At 52.2% G+C, this 20,000-nt stretch overlaps 2 protein-coding genes across 2 annotated transcripts in view; one reads left to right on the top strand and one right to left on the bottom strand.

Annotated features, from left to right (window-relative positions):
* The window catches only part of LOC113823244 (leucine-rich repeat neuronal protein 2), a gene marked incomplete in the record, with an annotated part of 847,117 nt that overhangs the window by 225,713 nt on the left and 601,404 nt on the right, over window positions 1–20,000 (top strand).
* Window positions 10,615–14,563, bottom strand: LOC138867404 (uncharacterized). The gene is made up of 5 exons (XM_070142788.1): window positions 14,411–14,563; window positions 13,761–14,351; window positions 12,829–13,349; window positions 12,401–12,739; window positions 10,615–11,947 (listed from the first exon to the last, which is right to left on the bottom strand). Exons 1-5 carry the CDS (start codon window positions 14,561–14,563, stop codon window positions 10,615–10,617), a joined length of 2,937 nt encoding a protein of 978 aa, XP_069998889.1.

Raw genomic sequence — 20,000 nt, 5'->3', positions numbered from 1 at the left:
CCGTGATGGCGACATTAAAAGTGCTTGCTCGTCCTTCATAGACTCACCGTCAGACGGGCTCGGTTTCTCTCTCTTTCTCTTATTCTTTCTCTTTCTCTTTCTCTTTCTCTCTCTCTTATTCTTTCTCTTTCTCTTATTCTTTCTCTTTCTCTTATTCTTTCTCTTTCTCTTTCTCTTATTTTCTCTCTCTCTCTCTCCCTCTCTCTCTCTCTCTGTCTCTCTCTGTCTCTCTCTGTCTCTCTCTGTCTCTCTCTCTCTCTCTCTCTCTCTCTCTCTCTCTCTCTCTCCTCTCTCTCCCCCCCTCCCTCCCTCTCCTCCTCCCCCCTTCTCTCCCTCCTCCCCCACATTTCCCTCTCTCCCTTTCTCTCCCTCCCCCTCTCCCCCTATTCACGTTCCATTTACCCGAATATGATTACCCTTCCACCCTCACATTTCCCTTCTCCCTCCTCCCCCACATTTGCCTCTTCCTTACCCTCTCCCCACTCCCCCACATTTCCCTGCTATTCCCTCTCATGTTCCTCCCCTCCCCACATTTCCCCCTCCCTTCCCTTTCCCCGATCCCCCTTTCTTCCCCCCCTCCTCCCCCACATTTCCCCCCACCACCTCCTCCCCATTTCCCTCTTCCCTTCCCTTCATTTCCCTCTCCCCGTGTATCCCCTTCTCCTCCCCCACATCCCTCCCTCCTCGCCCACATTTCCCTCTCCCTCCTCCCACATTTCCCTCTCTCCTCCCTTTTTCCCCCCCTACAGTTCCCCTCTCCTCCCCCACATTTCCCCTCTCCCCTTCCTCCTCCCTCCCTCCCCCCACATTTCCCCTCTCCCCCTCCTCCCCCACATTTCCCCCTCCCCCTTCCTCCCCCACAGTTCCCCTCTCCCTCCTCCCCCATATTTCCCCTCTCCCCTTCCTCCCCCACATTTCCCCTCTCCCCCTCCTCCCCAACATTTCCCTCTCCCTTCCTCCCCTCCCCTTCCTCCCCCACATTTCCCCCTCCCCTATTCCCCTCCCCCCCCCCACATTTCCCCCCCCCCTCCTCCTCCCCACTGGACTGGCAGCGACCGGCGACGTCCTGCAGTCACCTGGGCGCATTGCGGCACCGGCGTCGGCCTGGCATTGCGCTGATTGTGGCAGACGTGACATTGATTGTCGTTTGGACGAGTGTGTATACCTGCTGCGCCTTCGCTCGCTCGCTCGCTCGCACGCCCGCCCGCCCGCTCGCCCGCCCAGGAGGGATCGGAGTCGCCGCCCCCGCCGCCGCAGGGTACGTGTGTCGCGGTGGCCGGCGTCGCCGTCTTGTGGTCGTGTCGCCCTCCCCCTCCAAGAAAATGTTGCTGTTGATGTTGCGTGTGTTTGTGAGAGTGTACGTTCTGTGTGTATATTTCTTTGGTATGTAAATGCTCTATATATCTGATCTGAGATGTGGTATCCCTCCGTGGAAGGTCCCGGGATCGCGCGCGGTCGCCTCACCCGGACGACTCCGCTGTGAGCCATCCCTGCCGCATCATCCCGCGGTTCAAGGGAACGTGTCCCCGACGTCCGCTGGGATGTGGGACCGACTTTGGGGTCTAAGAGAAGCCTGCGAGCTTATCCCGTAATCGCCCTAAACATCCTTTGCAAAGTCACGTACGCACGCGCTAATACCTTCTCCGGCCCATACAGCAAACGCTGAATGATACTTTGCATGGATGTGGCTGTGTATGTGTAATATATAGGTATGTATGCAAGCATGTATGTATGTATGTATGTATGTATGTTTGCATGCATGTATGTATGTATGTATGTATGTATGTATGTATGTATGTATGTATGTATGCAAGCATGTATGTATATATGTATGCAAGCATGTATGTATGTGTGTATGCAAGCATGTATGTATGTATGTATATATTTATATATATATATATATATATATATATATATATATATATATATATATATATATATATATATAAATATAGGTATACCAACACATATCGGTACTGCACCAAAGACGCAGCGCACTCGCCCTCTGTCCGAGCGCAGGCAGGGGGTGGGGGAGGGAGGGGGGAGGGGCATGGGGGTAGGGCGAAAGGGCGGCAGAAGGGGCTCGAGGACAGGGACGAAGGGGCGCAAGGGAGGGGAAAAGGGGGGGGGCGGGGGAAGGTTTTACTCTTTGCAATTGTATGCCAAATATTGCTTTTATTTCATGATTATTGGCCATAAAGCGAGTTTTATGGGTTATGCCCGCGTGGTCGAGAGCGATAATGACTGCAATGGCCGTATTTCTACCTGACGCGGCAGATGAGTGGATATTACAGATTTAAGTCGCGGAGGCGCGTGGGCGTGGGCGTGGGCGGACGTGCTTTGGGAATCTTTTTTTGTGCGTTTGGGTTGTCTTTTCAGTACTTCCGTCTTTTTGTCCTCTACATTTTCCTCTTCCCTTTCCTCCTCTTCTTCCCCTTTGCCCTTCCTCCTCTTTATTGTCATCTCCTTTCTTCTCCCTCCTTACTTACAGCGAATTAAACTGCACTTGTGAATGCACAGGGACTGTAATTGTTCTTATGAGCCGCATGTAATAGGGTTGCATAAATCCCTGCCCCCCCCCCCCTTTCTCTCTCTCTCTCTCTCTCTCTCTCTCTCTCTCTCTCTCTCTCTCTCTCTCTCTCTCACTCTCTCTCCTTTCTCTCTCCCTCTCTCTCTCTCTCTCTCTCTGTCTCTCCCTCTCTCTCTCACTCTCTCTCTCTCTCTCTCTCTCTCTCTCTCTCTCTCTCTCCTGCTTTCTCTCTTTTTCTCTCTCTCTCTTCTCCTCTCTCTCTCTCCTCCCTCTCTCTCTCCCCATTTCTCTCTCCTCTCTCTCTCTCCCCCTCCTCATTCTCTCCTCTCTCTCCCTCCCCTCTCTCCTCCTTCTCTCCCTCCCTCACCCCTCACCCATTCCCTCCCTCCCCCTCCCCCATTCTCTCTCCCTTCCCTCCCTCTATCTCTCCTTCTCCCCCTCCCCCTTTCTCTCTCCCTTCTCTCTCCTCTCCCCTCCCCTTCCCTCCCCCTCCCCCTTCTCTTTCTCTCTCTCTCCCCCTCATTCTTTCCCTCCTCCTCCCCCTCCCCATCCGTTCTCAATCTGCCCCCCCCCCTCCGCCGCACACAAGGGAAATAAACCAAAAGGAATTGAAGCGAGGCTGATCTCCCTCCCTGGCTGATGTAACGATGATTTCACTTCACGAGCGGCCCGGGGATCGGTGATGCAAATGATGATGCTCGCTCATCTTCGGTGTGATGATTCGCCGATTCAAGGGCGGTGCGTTGTGATGATTTTGGGAGGGCGTGGGGTGATTTGGGAGGCGGTGGGGGGAGGGTGGGGGGAGGGGGTGATGACGGAGTGGTGCGTCGGGGATGTGGTGTTTTTCTTTCTTTTTTTTGTTCTTCTTGTTCTTGTTCTGCTTTATCCTTTCGTCTCCTCCTCCTCCTCCTCCTTCTACTTCTTCTTCTTCTTCTTCTTCTTCTTCTTCTTCTTCTTCTTCTTCTTCTTCTTCTTCTTCTTCTTCTTCTTCTTCTTCTTCTTCTTCTCCTCCTCCTCCTCCTCCTCCTCCTCCTCCTCCTCCTCCTCCCCTTTCTCCTCTTCTTCTTCCTCTTCTTAATGATGATGGATATTTTTGCTTTCTTCTTCACCTTGAGGTCGTGGGTCATGGCCGAGTTTTGCTTGTGGAGAGATTGAAGCAAAAGAAAAAGAAAATACTTTGATGTCTTTTAATATTCTTTCGGGAATATGATTCGGCTGATGTACGAAACAAATCAGGATGAGGTGCTTTTATATTTATTTTTGATAATGCTCTTTGGCTTAATGTATTCTCATTTATTTAAGCCCCCCCCCCAAAAAAAAAAAAAAAAAAAAAGTCAGAATGTGTGTATGATTTTGTACACATACAGATTTTTAACCTTTTTTCCAAACTCCTTCGAGAATGTATTTGACAAGATTTATGTTAGAAAGGTGGCAAAATGAGACATTTTTTCAAATGATTTTTATGGTCTTGAATATATTCCCAAATACTCGTGCATATTCCTTCAGGTACATATTATGCGGGAATTCTCATTCTCGCGCGCCCGAAAAGCCCGATAAGCATCTGGCGTTTCAGGTTTCATATAAACTGGAGAATTCAATTATTTCCCTCGTTTTTCTTGAGTCCCCCCCCCCCCCATCCTCCTCTTGTCTTCCTTCACCCCTTTTCCCCTCTCCTCAACCTTCCGGTCTCCTCATCCTCTGACTTTCCTTGCCCTCCCTCCTCATTTCCCACCTTCTTTCCTGGATGCTTATCTTCCCTCCTCCTTCCCCATCTCCTCTTCCTCTCCCATCTCCTTTCCTCCTCTCCCTCTCTCCCTCGTCCCTGCCCTCCCTCCTCCTCTCACTTCCTTTCCCTCCTCTTCCTCTCCCATCTCTTTTTCTTTTCCCGTCTCCTCCTTTCTTACCTCATTTCCCTCCCTCCCTCTCCCATCTCTCTTCCCTCACTCCTCTTCTCCTTTTCCATCTCCTCTGTCCATTCCTTTCCTCCCCTCCCCCTTCCTCCCATCTTCTTTCTCTCCCTCCTTCCGTCCCATCTCTTCCTTTCCTCCCCCCCCCCCTTCCCTCCCTCTCATATCTCCTCCTTGCCTCTCCTCCCCCCTTCCCTCCCTCTCCCCTCCTCCTTTCCTCCCTCATCCCTCTTCCCCCTTCCTCCCTTCACACTCTCCCCCTTTCCCCTTCCCCTCACCCCTCCCCCCCTTCCCTTTCCCCCAAATGAGACGCCGCAACCAAAACAAACCTCTCAGCTCGGAGGAAAGTTCAGGCTGGCCGATGAAATATCCACAAAGTTCATTTGGCAAAAATAAGTTAGGAGAAGAGGAGAAAAATAATGAAAAAAACAACAACAGTAATAAAATAGTTTTTTTTTTTTTCGTTTTGTACTTTTTTGTTGTTGTCTTTTGTTTTTCTTTGTTTTTTTTTCTTCTTCTTTAGTCGAGTGTAATAACGGGCGTGGAATGCGTGTGGGAGAGGGCGCTCGCAGCGGAGGAATGAGTCTGGGAGGGGTGGGTAGGGGTAGGGTGTGGAAGGGGGAGTGGGTAACTATATGGGGTGGAAGGGGGAGTGGGTAAGGGTAGGGGAAGTGGAAGGGGGAGTGGGTGAAGGTAGGGGGGGGGGAAAGGGGAGTGGGTAACGATATGGGGTGGAAGGGGGAGTGGGTAAGGGAGGGGTGGAAGGGGTGTGGGTAACGGTATGGGGTGGAAGGGGAGTAGGGAAGGGTAGGGTGGAAGGGTGGGGGAGGGGATAGGGGTGGAAGGGGGAGTGGGGTAGGGATAGGGGTGGAAGGGGGACTGGGTAGGGATAGGGGTGGAAGAGGGAGTGGGTAAGGGTAGGGGTGGAAGGGGGAGTGGGTAGGGGTAATGGGTGGAGGGCGAAATCTAAAGGGAAGTGAGGGAGAAAAGGAATAGGATGTCGGAGGAGTGAGGGAGAAGAGGAATGGGAGATCGGAAGGGGCGAAAGAGATGAAGGAATAGGCAGTGGGATGAGGGGCAGGGAGAGAAGGAATCGTGGTTGTAGTAGGGGTCGAGAGAAGAGGAGGAATATGGGGTAGGAGCGTGGGGGGGTGAAGGCGAAGAAGAAAGGGAGAGAGGATAGGTTGAGATGGAAACAAGTGACATGAGCGTGGGGGGTGAAGGAGAAGAAGAAAGGAGAGAGGATAGGTTGAGATGGAAACAAGTGACATGAGCGTGGGGGGGGGGGTGAAGGAGAAGAAGAAAGGAGAGAGGATAGGTTGAGATGGAAACAAGTGACATGAGCGTAGGGGTGAAGGAGAAGAAGAAAGGGAGAGAGGATAGGTTGAGATGGAAACAAGTGACATGAGCGTGGGGGGGTGAAGGAGAAGAAGAAAGGGAGAGAGGATAGGTTGAGATGGAAACAAGTGACATGAGCGTGGGGGGGTGAAGGAGAAGAAGAAAGGGAGAGAGGATAGGTTGAGATGGAAACAAGTGACATGAGCGTGGGGGGGTGAAGGAGAAGAAGAAAGGGGAGAGAGGATAGGGTTGAGATGGAAACAAGTGACATGAGCGTGGGGGGGTGAAGGAGAAAAAGTTGAAAGGGAGAGAGGATAGGTTGAGATGGAAACGAGTGATATGAGCGTGGGGGGGGGGGGGGATGAAGGAGAAGAAGAAAAAGAGAGAGGATAGGTTGAGATGGAAACGAGTGACATGTTCTTGAAGATTGTTTTTCCCGCAGAAAACCCTTTCAATTGCAATGTTCAAGATGTTCGTCCACAGGGAAGGGAGCGGGAATACGTCCGTGCATTTTCCGGGCTGCGGAGAGGGCGGGGTAGGCCTACGCGGGGATCGGATTCGGAGGCTTTATTAACTTCGTTGGCGGTCTTGTGATGCTGCTGTACATGCCGTACATATAGTGATATGCATACATACAAACTTATGAATATGAATATAGATATTTATTTGTATTTGTATATGTATATGTTTATGTTTATGTATATGTATACATATATATACACTTATATATTGTCTTTCTATCTATCTTTATATATATATATATATATATATATATATATATATATATATATATATATATATATATATATATATTGTATATATGAATATATGTATATATATATATATATATATATATATATATATATATATGAATATATGTATATATGTATATATATACATATATATATTGTGTGTGTTTATTCATAAATCAATTTGTTTATTTTATATTTATTCATTTATTTACGTATTCAGATTCACATACATACACATGATGCATTTATGCATGCAGACTTTGTCGTACACGGACACACAGATATATGCCTACATATTGATGGGGAGCCTGTCACTATGTATTATGGCTGGGTTTGCTTCCCCTTCAGCGCCGGCTGGTGGTCGCTCGGCGCAGTTGCAGAAGCGCACCTCCGAGTTTCATCTGTTTGTTAAAATTGTGCAAGGTCCGACCCAAATAATATTCGTATACTTGGCATGCATAGATAAAGAAATAAATGCATATTTATCAGGCTAGACATGCATATCAACCGGGCAAAGAGATAGTTAGATGTATATCTATCAGATATATAGACAGATATGCCTTTATTTCTGCGTCTGTATTTATGAAAATTCATTGGGTCGGGCCTGGCACAATTTTAACAAACCGGCTGTTAGTTCATTGTTTTATGGCAGACGTGACGCTTGTTGTCGGTGTCTGACGATGCTCCGGCGCCGTGGCACTGGGCATTACTGTGGGTTGGTGCCGTTTTTGCCTCGTCATGATATCCCGAGCTGTGTCCCCGGACTGCGCTGCCCTCGTTTGACCCCCGATAAAAGGAGCGAGAGCGAAGTGCAGCCGCTGCCAGGGTGTACCAAATAGGGTATTGTTTGCAGTGTGCAGTACCGCGCTGTGATCATTCTTTATAGTGACATGACAATCCAGATATGACAGGTCACAGAAAAAGGAAAAAAAAAGGTGTAGCGTTGGGTCGCAATCCCCTCGTGCAGCTGCAGAGGAGTACTCCAGTCAGGCTGTCATGTATTGCCACCAATTAGGCTGCGGCTTTCCTCGACACTGTAGGATCCTTGTATAGTGCAGCTGCGGCAGTAGCGACGCAACCATCTGGCAGATTTTTTTTTTTTTTTTTTTCACTCCGGCTTGCAAAATGTTTGGGGAACTTGGGAGTAAAACTGATTAAAACTTTTGGGGGGAAATTGATGATAAGATTTGATGAATGTCCGACGGGCCTTGAGGCAAGATGGTGTTGAAGATTACATTATTAATTCGAACGCCCGGGCCTCCCAAGGTGTGATTTGGGTAAGGGATTCGGGTATTTTTCGGCGCTTGTCTCTTGTGTTATTTTCGCTCTTTTTCACGTTTTTTTTTAATGGTTTCTTTTACATGTTTATTATTATTACTTTTTAATGGTTTCTTTTATTTTTCCTTTCCTCTTTCGTGTTTCTTCTTCGATGTTATTTTTTTTGATTGGGATATTTCCTTCTTTATTAGCTGCTTTATCAACACGTTTATTTTTCTGGTTCTAGCTTAGTGTTCATCTTTCCTTCATAAAAGTGGTCCGGGTTTCTTTTTATGACTCCGCTTGCTTCCCTCTTTACGCGAAGAGAGACAGATATATGCGGGCAATTAAACCCTTTATTGTTGCAATAGGTTGCAAGTTACGACGCTTTGTATTTACGTCTCAGCACCATCTTGCAATGTGACTCTCCCTCGCTCTTTGCTCCTGCGCCCAACACGGACCCGCAGAGACCAGTATTTTGTATACACGCACACACGCACGTACGCACGCACGCACGCACGCACGCACGCACGCACGCACACGCACACACGTACACGCACGCACGCACGCACGCACACGGACACACGTGCACGCACGCACGCACGCACGCACACAGACACACACTTCCTTTATTTTTTCTTGTCCTTATCTTTCGCCTGATCATCTTGTCATTATTAATCATCATCATCATCAGTTGCCACTATCGTCATCATCATCTTAAGCTGCCATCATCATTATTCATCATGAGTTGCCATATTTATCATAATCTTCCTCAGTTGCCATCATATTCATCCTCATATTCATTCACTCCAGATAAAAAACTTTCTTTGATTGTATTACTCTAATTGCCGAGACGAAAATCATCATTATTTGTCCCGTGTTGTATCTTTGATTACGATTCTATTCGTGTCTTACGGTCAATGTCATTATTGTCGTTTGTGGAATTCTCTCTTGTTTATTTTCGACCTTACAGACCTTTCAATTTGCAAAATGAAACAGTCATCAACATGTCTTATCTTTTGTCAATAATGTTCTTGGAAAATAACTTTGTAATTTTAGAAAAAGAATGTAGAATAGAGAAGGAATGCTAACCAAATAATTAGAGAAGGGAATGAAAACACAGGAATTATTTGTGCAGAACGACCACTCGAATTTAATTCCAGTCCGTCTCGAGGGAGGACTGAATAAAAGATACGTAATCAAGGGGGGGGGGGGTATTTATTAACCCTCCCCCCCCTCCCCCCCCGCGCGTCTGATCATACCTATTAGAACACACAATTCAGACGGATATGTGTTCGGTCGGGATTATGTTTTCTTCCGTATTACGTTTTTTTTTTGTTTTTTTTTTCGTGTTTGCGTGTGTGTCTGTGGGGTTGTGGTTGGGGGGGGGAGGGGAAGGGGAGGGTTCTTGTGTGTTGGGGGGGAGGGGAAAGGGGAGGGTTCTTGTGTGTGGCGGGGAGGGGAGGAGCTGAGTATGTGTGTGGGGGGGGATGGGGGTTGTACTGGGTAGGGGGGAGGGGCTGAGTATGTGTGTGTGTGTGTCTGTGTCTGTGTGTGTGTGGGGGGGGGGAGGGGGGTTGTACTGTGTAGGGGGGAGGGGCTGAGTATGTGTGTAGGGGGGTCTGTGTATGTGTGTGTGTGTGTGTGTGTGTGTGTGTGTGTGTGTGTGTGTGTGTGTGTGTGTGTGTGTGTGTGTGTGTGTGCGTGCGTGCGCTAAAGTGTCGAATACGTACGCGTTGCTGGAATTGCAGAGGGAGAAGCGAGAGTTATAAGCAAGAAGCCGAAAGCCATATTTCTCGGGCTTGATTTAGACGGAGTCGGTGAGCCGGGCAGACAGTGAAAAGTGGTGAGGCATTACCGTAGATTTTTGTGGGTTCGTATTTATTTTTCATTTGTCAGCTCCGTGGCCGTGCGTGTTTGTTGTTTGTCTCTGTGTGTGTCTGTTTTCGTATCCGTGTCTATGTAGTTTTCTACATGTGTGCGCGTGCACGTGCGTTACTATGTATGTGTGATAATGCATGCGTATGTGACGTGTGTACATGTGCGCTTATGAGTGTCTGTAATATATACCATGTATAGTTCTTCCTGTCTTGTCTTGATCTTGCATAACTCTTCGAATCAGTGCATAAACTTGCTCAGTCCACCCTCCGTCTCTCGCGGGAGAGGTTCGTGCTTCCGTATTTTTATTTCCAATTCGTAATCACATTTCCCCTCGCGCCCTCTGCCCTCGCCTCCGCTCGCCTCCGCTCGCCCTCGGAAGCCGTTCGGAGCGGCGCTGAAGTTCCGTCTCCGAGGTTTTCGATCGTCGCTCAGTCCTGGGATTCATTAGGGTGACGTTGATCCGCGTTTCATTCGTCTGTTGAGTCGTCTGCGTGTCTCAGTCCGGCAGAGTCTCGGTCTAGTAGAGTTTCGGTCCAGCAGAGTCTCGGTCCAGCAGAGTCTCGGACCAGCAGAGTCTCGGTCCAGCAGAGTCTCGGTCCAGCAGAGTCTCGGTCCGGCAGAGTCTCGGTCTAGTAGAGTTTCGGTCCAGCAGAGTCTCGGTCCAGCAGAGTCTCGGTCCAGCAGAGTCTCGGTCCAGCAGAGTCTCGGTCCAGCAGAGTCTCGGTCCGGCTGAGTCTCAGTCCGGCAGTCTCTAGCGGGAGAGGTTCGTGCATCCGTATTTTTATTTCCAATTCGTAATCACATTTCCCCCTCGCGCCCTCTGCCCTCGCCTCCGCTCGCCTCCGCTCGCCCTCGGAAGCCGTTCGGGGCGGCGCTGAAGTTCCGTCTCCAAGGTTTCCGATCGTCGCTCCGAGTCCCGGGATTCATCAGGGTGGCGTTGATTCGCGTTTCATTTGTCGGTTGAATCGGCTGTGCGTCTCGGTCCGGCAGAGTCTCGGTCCGGCAGAGTCTCGGTCCAGCAGAGTGTCGGTCTAGTAGAGTTTCGGTCCAGCAGAATCTTGGTCCAGCAGAGTCTCGATCCGGCAGAGTCTCGATCCGGTAGAGTCGTCGGTCCGGCAGAGTCTCGGTCCGGCAGAGTTTCGGTCCAGCAGAGTCTCGGTCCGGCAGAGTCTCGGTCCGGCAGAGTCTCGATCCGGTAGAGTCGTCGGTCCGGCAGAGTCTCGGTCCGGCAGAGTTTCGGTCCAGCAGAGTCTCGGTCCGGCAGAGTCTCGGTCCGGCAGAGTCTCGATCCGGTAGAGTCGTCGGTCCGGCAGAGTCTCGGTCCGGCAGAGTTTCGGTCCAGCAGAGTCTCGGTCCGGCAGAGTCTCGGTCCGGCAGAGTCTCGATCCGGCAGAGTCTCGATCCGGTAGAGTCGTCGGTCCGGCAGAGTCTCGGTCCGGCAGAGTTTCGGTCCAGCAGAGTCTCGGTCCGGCAGAGTCTCGGTCCGGCAGAGTCTCGATCCGGTAGAGTCTCGATCCGGTAGAGTCGTCGGTCCGGCAGAGTCTCGGTCCGGCAGAGTTTCGGTCCAGCAGAGTCTCGGTCCGGCAGAGTCTCGGTCCGGCAGAGTCTCGATCCGGCAGAGTCTCGATCCGGTAGAGTCGTCGGTCCGGCAGAGTCTCGGTCCGGCAGAGTTTCGGTCCAGCAGAGTCTCGGTCCGGCAGAGTCTCGGTCCGGCAGAGTCTCGATCCGGCAGAGTCTCGATCCGGTAGAGTCGTCGGTCCGGCAGAGTCTCGGTCCGGCAGAGTTTCGGTCCAGCAGAGTCTCGGTCCGGCAGAGTCTCGGTCCGGCAGAGTCTCGATCCGGTAGAGTCGTCGGTCCGGCAGAGTCTCGGTCCGGCAGAGTTTCGGTCCAGCAGAGTCTCGGTCCGGCAGAGTCTCGGTCCGGCAGAGTCTCGGTCCGGCAGAGTCTCGGTCCGGCAGAGTCTCGGTCCGGCAGAGGCTCGGTCCGGCAGAGGCTCGATCCGGCAGAGTCTCGGTCCGGCAGAGGCTCGATCCGGCAGAGTCTCGGTCCGGCAGAGTCTCAGTCCGACAGAGTCTCGTTCCGGCAGAGTCTCGTTCCGGCAGAGTCTCGGTCCGGCAGAGTCTCGGTCCGGCAGAGTCTCAGTCCGACAGAGTCTCGTTCCAGCAGAGTCTCGGTCCGGCAGAGTCTCGGTCCGGCAGAGTCTCGATCCGGTAGAGTCGTCGGTCCGGCAGAGTCTCGGTCCGGCAGAGTTTCGGTCCAGCAGAGTCTCGGTCCGGCAGAGTCTCGGTCCAGCAGAGTCTCGGTCCGGCAGAGGCTCGATCCGGCAGAGTCTCGGTCCGGCAGAGGCTCGATCCGGCAGAGTCTCGGTCCGGCAGAGTCTCGGTCCGGCAGAGTCTCGGTCCGGCAGAGTCTCAGTCCGACAGAGTCTCGTTCCGGCAGAGTCTCGGTCCGGCAGAGTCTCAGTCCGACAGAGTCTCGATCCGGCAGAGTCTCGGTCCGGCAGAGTCTCGGTCCGGCAGAGTCTCGATCCAGCAGAGTCTCGGTCCGGCAGAGGCTCGATCCGGCAGAGTCTCGGTCCGGCAGAGGCTCGATCCGGCAGAGTCTCGGTCCGGCAGAGTCTCGGTCCGGCAGAGTCTCGGTCCGGCAGAGTCTCAGTCCGACAGAGTCTCGTTCCGGCAGAGTCTCTAGCGGGAGAGGTTCGTGCTTCCGTATTCTTATTTCCAATTCGTAATCACATTTCCCCCTCGCGCCCTCTGCCCTCGCCTCCGCTCGCCTCCGCTCGCCCTCGGAAGCCGTTCGGGGCGGCGCTGTCGTTCGGCTCCGAGGTTTTCGATCGTCGCTCAGAGTCTCGGTCCAGCAGAGTCTCGGTCCGGCAGAATCTCGGTCCGGCAGAGTCTCGGTCCTGCAGAGTCTCGGTCCGGTAGAGTCTCAGTCCGGCAGAGTCTCGGTCCGGTAGAGTCGTCGGTCCGGCAGAGTCTCGGTCCGGCAGAGTCACGGTCCGGCAGAGTCTCGGTCCGGCAGAGTCTCGGTCCGGCAGAGTCTCAGTCCGACAGAGTCTCGTTCCGGCAGAGTCTCTAGCGGGAGAGGTTCGTGCTTCCGTATTCTTATTTCCAATTCGTAATCACATTTCCCCCTCGCGCCCTCTGCCCTCGCCTCCGCTCGCCTCCGCTCGCCCTCGGAAGCCGTTCGGGGCGGCGCTGTCGTTCGGCTCCGAGGTTTTCGATCGTCGCTCAGAGTCCCGGGATTCATCAGGGTGGCGTTGATTCGCGTTTTATTTGTCGGTTGAGTCGGCTGCGCGTCCTGGTCCGGCAGAGTCTCGGTCCGGCAGAGTCTCGGTCCAGCAGAGTCTCGGTCCGGCAGAGTCTCGATCCGGTAGAGTCGTCGGTCCGGCAGAGTCACGGTCCAGCAGAGTCTCGGTCCGGCTGAGTCTCGGTCCGGTAGAGTCTCGGTCCGGCAGAGTATCGGTCCTGCAGAGTCTCGGTCCGGCAGAGTCTCGGTCCTGCAGAATCTCGGTCCAGCAGAGTCTCGGTCCTGCAGAATCTCGATCCAGCAGAGTCTCGGTCCTGCAGAATCTCGGTCCAGCAGAGTCTCGGTCCAGCAGAGTCTCGGTCCTGCAGAATCTCGGTCCAGCAGAGTCTCGGTCCAGCAGAGTCTCGGTCCGGCAGAGTCTCGGTCCAGCAGAGTCTCGGTCCGGCAGAGTCTCGGTCCAGCAGAGTCTCGGTCCGGCAGAGTCTCGGTCCAGCAGAGTCTCGGTCCAGCAGAGTCTCGGTCCGGCAGAGTCTCGGTCCGGCAGAGTCTCGGTCCGGCAGAGTCTCGGTCCTGCAGAGTCTCGGTCCAGCAGAGTCTCGGTCCGGCAGAGTCTCGGTCCGGCAGAGTCTCGGTCCGGCAGAGTCTCGGTCCAGCAGAGTCTCGGTCCGGCAGAGTCTCGGTCCAGCAGAGTCTCGGTCCTGCAGAGTCTCGGTCCAGCAGAGTCTCGGTCCGGCAGAGTCTCGGTCCAGCAGAGTCTCGGTCCGGCAGAGTCTCGGTCCAGCAGAGTCTCGGTCCAGCAGAGTCTCGGTCCAGCAGAGTCTCGGTCCAGCAGAGTCTCGGTCCAGCAGAGTCTCGGTCCAGCAGAGTCTCGGTCCGGCAGAGTCTCGGTCCTGCAGAATCTCGATCCAGCAGAGTCTCGGTCCTGCAGAGTCTCGGTCCTGCAGAGTCTCGGTCCAGCAGAGTCTTGGTCCAGCAGTCTCGGTCCGGCAGAGTCTCAGTCCAGCAGAGTCTCGGTCCGGCAGAGTCTCGGTCCAGCAGAGTCTCGGTCCTGCAGAGTCTCGATCCAGTAGAGTTTCGGTCCGGCAGAGTCTCGGTCCGGCAGAGTCTTGGTCCAGCAGTCTCGGCCCGGCAGAGTATCGGTCCAGCAGAGTCTCGGCCCGGCAGAGTATCGGTCCAGCAGAGTCTCAGTCCAACAGAGTCTCGGTCCGGCAGAGTCTCGATCCAGCAGAGTCTCGGTCCAGCAGAGTCTCGGTCCGGCAGAGTCTCGGTCCAGCAGTCTCTCGGTCCGGCAGAGTCTCGGTCCGGCAGAGTCTCTGTCCGGCAGAGTCTCTGTCCAGCAGAGTCTCTGTCCAGCAGAGTCTCGGTCCAGCAGTCTCGGTCCGGCAAAGTCTCGGTCCGGCAGAGTCTCGGTCCGGCAGAGTCTCGATCCAGCAGAGTCTCGGTCCAGCAGAGTCTCGGTCCGGCAGAGTCTCGGTCCGGCAGAGTCTCGGTCCGGCAGAGTCTCGGTCCGGCAGAGTCTCGGTCCAGCAGAGTCTCGGTCCGGCAGAGTCTCGGTCCGTCGGGGCGCTGGGGTGGCTGGCGAAGGCAAGTGTGGGGTGGGCAGGGCGTGGTGGCGCTTCTGCTGTCTTTGGGGGCGATTCGTAAACCATTTGTTCTATTTGTTATGATTATTTTTTTTCTTGTTTCTGATGTTGTTGGTACTGTTATTTTAGTTATTTGTGGTGTTAGTGTTGTTTTTGTTATTACTGTTGCTGTGGTTTATTATTGTCACTATCATCATCAACGTTATTAATTTCGTCTCCGATTTCTGATCTTCGCTACAAGTAAAAAAATCATTATCATTTTCATTATTGGTGTTTTCGCTGTTATGAGAGCGAGTCCCCGCTCGGCAATGACTCAGCGCGGATGAGAAGTCTGAAGTTGAGTCGTCAGTCACTCGCGCATCCGTCACAGGTGAGTGAGCAGCGAGGAGAGCGTCTCGCAGCATCCCTTCGTCCCATCATCCCCTCATCTCCGCGTGCCGTGACCCCTTTCCTCTCTCCTCTCTTCTCCTCGTCTCCTCTCGTTGCTTTTTATTGGCCCTTTCGCCTTCCTCCTTCCGTTATTCGGCGCTCGCTCCTCTCGGATCTCTCGTCGCCGAGTGACCGTCGTTTCAGTTGATTGCGCGCGCCCCGAGACGAGGGGAATCTCGGCGCTTCGCTTGCGTCTTCGGCGAGGGAGGGGAAGGGGAGAGGGGTGGGAAGAGGGGGGGGGTAGGGGGTAGGGGATGGGAGGGAGAGGGGGAGGAGGAAGGGGTGGAAGTAGGTGGGGGTGTTGAGGGGGAGAGAGGGAGAGGGCGTGGGAAGGGGAGGCGTGGGTTAGGGGAGAGAGGAGGAGAGGGGTGGGAAGGGGAGGATGATGGGGAGAAGGTGAAGGAGAAATAAATGAAAGAGGTGGAAGCGAAGGTGGAGGAGAAACGACGACGAGGAGGAGGTAGTCGCGTTGGCAGAGAAGGGAGATGAGGTGGAAGGGGATATGTACATACACTTATACTTAACAGATATAGTGCTAAGGCATGTGAATATGAAAGTGTAAGTGTACGCACACGTCTGCGTGCGAATGTGCGTGTGCGTGTGCGCGTGAGTGTTTTTCTTTGTGTGTGTGCGCGTGCGTGGCGTGTGTGTGTGAGCGGTAACGTGTGAGCGCGAGGAAGGTGAGGTATGGGGAGGCAAAGGATGATTGAGGGCGATGCTGAGACAGATTAATCTCGGGCCAGAGCGGGTTGTCGGGGAGGGATGTGAGGCAGTGATGGAGGCGCGTCGGGGAGGAGGGGCGAGGCCGTTTGCGGTCGGGGGAGGGGGAGGGATGAAGGTGTATACGTACGCATGCACGCTCACACACGCGCACACACACACACACACACACACACACACACACACACACACACACACACACACACACACACACACACACACACACACATGCGCACAAACACACTCACACTTGCTCAAGTATACGCACATACATACATTTTTTTAAGTCCATCCTCCCCCTTCCTTCCCATCCCCCCTCTGTTCCTTATGATGGTGATGGACGGGCAGTCAGGAGGAGGCGGTGGCGGCAGCAAGTTGGAGGGGAGGGGTGGAAGCGCAAGGAAGAGGTCGAGGATGGGTAGGAGGAACCGGGGAGGAGAGCGGGCAGGAGTAGGAGGAGGAGGAGGAGGTGGGAAGGGGTAGGGTAGGGGGAGGAGGGGGGAGGGGATGCAGTCAAAGAGGAGGTGAGAGTGATGGGTCTACGAGCATTCGCCTTACAAGGAAAAATTGTGACGGATGAGGTTTGTTGTGCTGCCTAAAAGGAGGGGGAGGAGGAGGAGGGGAGTGGGGAGGAGAGAGGAGCGGTGGAGGGGGTGGTGGAGATGATAGAGGTGGAAGAAGTGTAGGGATGGGGGCTCATTGCAGTAAAAGAGGGAGAGAGATAGGGAGATAAAAAGGAGAAGAGGTTGAAGGAAAGGAGAGAGAAGAGGGATGGGGTTGGAGACGAACTAAGGAAAGGGGATGGGAAAAATGAGAGCGAGGGAGAAGGGAAAGGGGTGGGGAGGAATTCGAGAGGGGAGGAGGAAAAATGGGAGTGAGAGAAAGACACAGGAGTTAAAGGGCGGAAAGGGTGAGGGAGACGAAGGAAAGGAGCAAGGAGAGGATGGAAAGAAGAGAAAGATGGAGAAGACGGGAGAGCGTTGAGGGGAGTAGGAAGGGGAGGGAAAGGGAGGAATGGGGATGGAGAGGGGATAGGGAGGGGGGTAGATTAGTGAATGGATGTGTAGGTTGAACTGAATGCGAGTCGGGAGTAATGTTGATGATGATTGACAACAATGGTGATGGTAATACTGATAATGAGGGTGATTTTAAATGATAATGACAATGATGATGATAGTGATAAAAGGAATTTAACACATGAATAGGGGAGGGAGAGGCAAAGACGAACAGACAAACACGCAACCACGCAGACAGACGGACTGACAACCCAGGAGTCCCGCTTGAAAGGTCGTCGTGAGCGCAAGTTGCAGATGGTGAGGAAAACAGCTGGCGGCCGATCAGCTGATAGCCGCGTCTGCTTTGCCAAGTTGCCCCGATAAACAAAGTGATTTATTTATTTGTTTTTATTTTTGATCTTTCGATTTCCAGGCTGGTGAGGTCTTTATGTTGGAGGCGCGGGGAAGATCCTTTGTCAGGACCAGATTTTTTTATTTTATTTCGGTCTCTTTCTGACCTACTTATGAAGGTATTTTTATTTGGATTGAGCTAGGTGTCGATGAATTAGAAAAATGGATAAAGACGGAATCAGAGAGAGAGAAAAAAGGGAATCAGAAGAGTGAGTGGGCGGCGAGACCAGCCATGAAAGATGATAGCCTGCCTGCAGTGGGCGTGGGATCAGGCCGCCCAGGGGCCTCACGACAGCTGGTCCTCACGCCCAGCCTCGCCACCTCGCTCCTCGTGGGTCAGTTGCAGAGGCCAGATATGCAGTACTTATTGAAGCGAAGTCCAGATGAATGATAATTTGGTGTTTGTGAGGATATGCAGGTCCTTGAGACTTATTTTACGGGTATTTTGGCTCTTGTCTTAATTGTACTTTGCTTTTGTTAAAGTTGTGAGTCGATAATCGTGTAGAACCGTTGACTATTGATTCACTTCGGCGTTTTGACGCTAAGTATTTTACAGGAATGCGTAGGTCAGGAATTATTTATTCTCATTCATACCTTTCTCGTGAGCTGTCGGATTAACCCGGTTCAGGTGGATGATGGGACACGCACACACGTGTGTGCGTATGTGTGTCTATACATACATACGTATATATATATATATATATATATATATATATATATATATATATATATATATATGTGTGTGTGTGTGTGTGTGTGTGTGTGTGTGTGTGTGTGTGTGTGTGTGTGTGTGTGTGTGTGTGTGTGTGTGTGTGTGTGTGTTTGTGTGTGTGTGTGTGTGTGTGTGTGTGTGTGTGCGTGTGTGTGTGTGTATGCGCGCGTGTGTGTGTATGTATGTATGTATTATTTATGTGTATGTATGTTTATGTATGCATGTATGTATGTATTATTTATATGTATGTATTTTATATATATATATATATATGTATATAGATATATGTAAGTATATATGTATATATATATATATATATATATATATATTTTTTTTTTTTTTTTTTTTTAATATGCATGTGCGTTTGTGTGTATATATATGTATGTATATATATATATATATATATATATATATATATATATGTATGTATATATATATATTTTTTATTTTATATATGTATAAATATGTATGTATGTATGTATATATATTTATATGTATATATGTATGTATGTATATATATAAATGTACATACATATATACATACATACATGCACGCAAACACACAAGTAAATGCATATAGCTTGCAAACGTGCCTTAGAGGGACGCCCACCCCCACCCCACCCCGCCCGCCCGCACGCACGCACGCCCGCACGCCCGCCCGTCGTATCATTTTCTCGCTCCGGGTTTTTCATGGGCGGAGATCCAGGGAGAATGGCTCTTCCGCCTTAATGTCGTGAGCGCGGCTGAGAATTAAGGCAAGATTAATTATTTTAAGGAAAATTAAGTGGCGGAAAGAGACAAAGCAAAAAGGTGGGGGCGGCGAAGGGAAGGGGTGGAGAGGGGCAGGGAGGGGCACGGGGGATGGGAGGGATGGGGAGGGCCTAGGAGGGACACGGGGAAAGGGAGGGATGGGGAGGGGAAGGGAGGGGCACGGGGGATGGGAGGGGTGGGGAGGGCCTAGGAGGGACACGGGGAAAGGGAGGGATGGGGAGGGGAAGGGAGGGATAGAGAAGGACAAGGGGAAAGGGGGCGGGGGGGGGGGGGGAGACAGAGGAGTTGGGTACATAAAATGTGTCGGGAAAAGGATTGCAACTCGGCCACTTAACCGCATTGTGAGGACGTCACACATCCGAGGGGAAAACGCTCGGTAAAGGTGAACTTGATAAGAGCGAGGGGAAGGAGACGGGGGTGAGGGGAAGGGGGTGGGTTGGAGGAGAAGGAAGGGGAGTGGGTTGGAGGAGGGAGGGTAGGGGAGGGAGTGGAGTGGGTTGGAGGAGGGAGGGCAGGAGAGGGAGTAGAGTGGGTTGGAGGAGGGAGGGTAGGAGAGGGAGTGGAGTGGGTTGGAAAGGGTGAGGTGAAGAGGGTGGAGGTCGAGGGGAAAGGAGTGGGTTGGGGAGGGGGAATGGGATGAAGTATGGAGGGTAAAAGAGGGAGTGGGAGTGGGTTGAAGTGGGAGAAGGGGAGGTAGTGGGTTGGAGGAGGGAGATAGAGAGGGACAGGCCGAGGGAGGGGGGTTGGAGGAGAAGGAGGGGGAGCGAATGGGATGGAGAGGAGAGGGAAAGGGTGAGAGGAGTGAGAGTGGATGAAAGAAGGGGTTAATTAGATGAGAGGTAAAGGAAAAGGGATGAGAGAGGGAGAGAGAGCGGACTGGAAGAGAGGGAGAGGAGAGGAGAGAGGGGAAAAAAAGGGACAAAAGACAGGGTAAGGGGATTAGAAAGAGCATGATGCGATGAAGGTCTGAAAGGTTTCGTAATAGACAGACGAAGCTGGAAACCTGAGTGATATGGCTACAAGGAGGTGAAGATGAGAATGAGAAAGATGAGGAACCTCCCCCCCCCCCTCTCTCCCCACGTGGCTTTTGGCTTCAGTCGAAGAAAGGGGATCCGGCCGTGGGAAAGAGGTTGAGGAGAAGGAGGAGGGGGGGAAGAGGAAGAAGAAGAAAAAGAAGGAGGAGGAAGAGGAAGAAGAAAAAGTAGAGGAAGAAGAAGAAGAAAAAAGAGGAAGAAGAAAATGAAGAAAAGAGGAAGAAGAAGAAGAAGAAAAGGTGGAAGAAGTAGAAGTAGAGGAAGAAGAAGAAGAAGAAAGAAAGAAAGAGGAGAGGACGAAGAGAAGGGGTAAGAAGAGAGGGAAACGCCGTTCTGACTCCCCTTGGCAGTGGGCGCAGCAGGCCACGGGGGCGCGCGAAGGAGGGGGAGGGGAGGGGGGCTGCGAGGGGAGGCTTCGAGGGAAAGGGGAA

Source organism: Penaeus vannamei, chromosome 30, assembly GCF_042767895.1.
Source record: "Penaeus vannamei isolate JL-2024 chromosome 30, ASM4276789v1, whole genome shotgun sequence".
Lineage (NCBI taxonomy): Eukaryota > Metazoa > Arthropoda > Malacostraca > Decapoda > Penaeidae > Penaeus > Penaeus vannamei.
This window is presented reverse-complemented; position numbering and strand designations above follow the sequence as displayed.

Excerpts from the sequence above, each read along its gene's own strand:
- LOC138867404 (XM_070142788.1), bottom strand. The coding sequence starts at position 14,563 with ATGGTTTACGAATCGCCCCCAAAGACAGCAGAAGCGCCACCACGCCCT. Across the intron at positions 14,352-14,410 it reads CTCTGCCGGACCGAGACTCT|ACTCTGCTGGATCGAGACTC; the intron begins GCCGGACCGAGA and ends TGCTGGACCGAG. Across the intron at positions 12,740-12,828 it reads GCTTCCGAGGGCGAGCGGAG|AGACTCTGCCGGAACGAGAC; the intron begins GCGAGCGGAGGC and ends CTCTCCCGCTAG.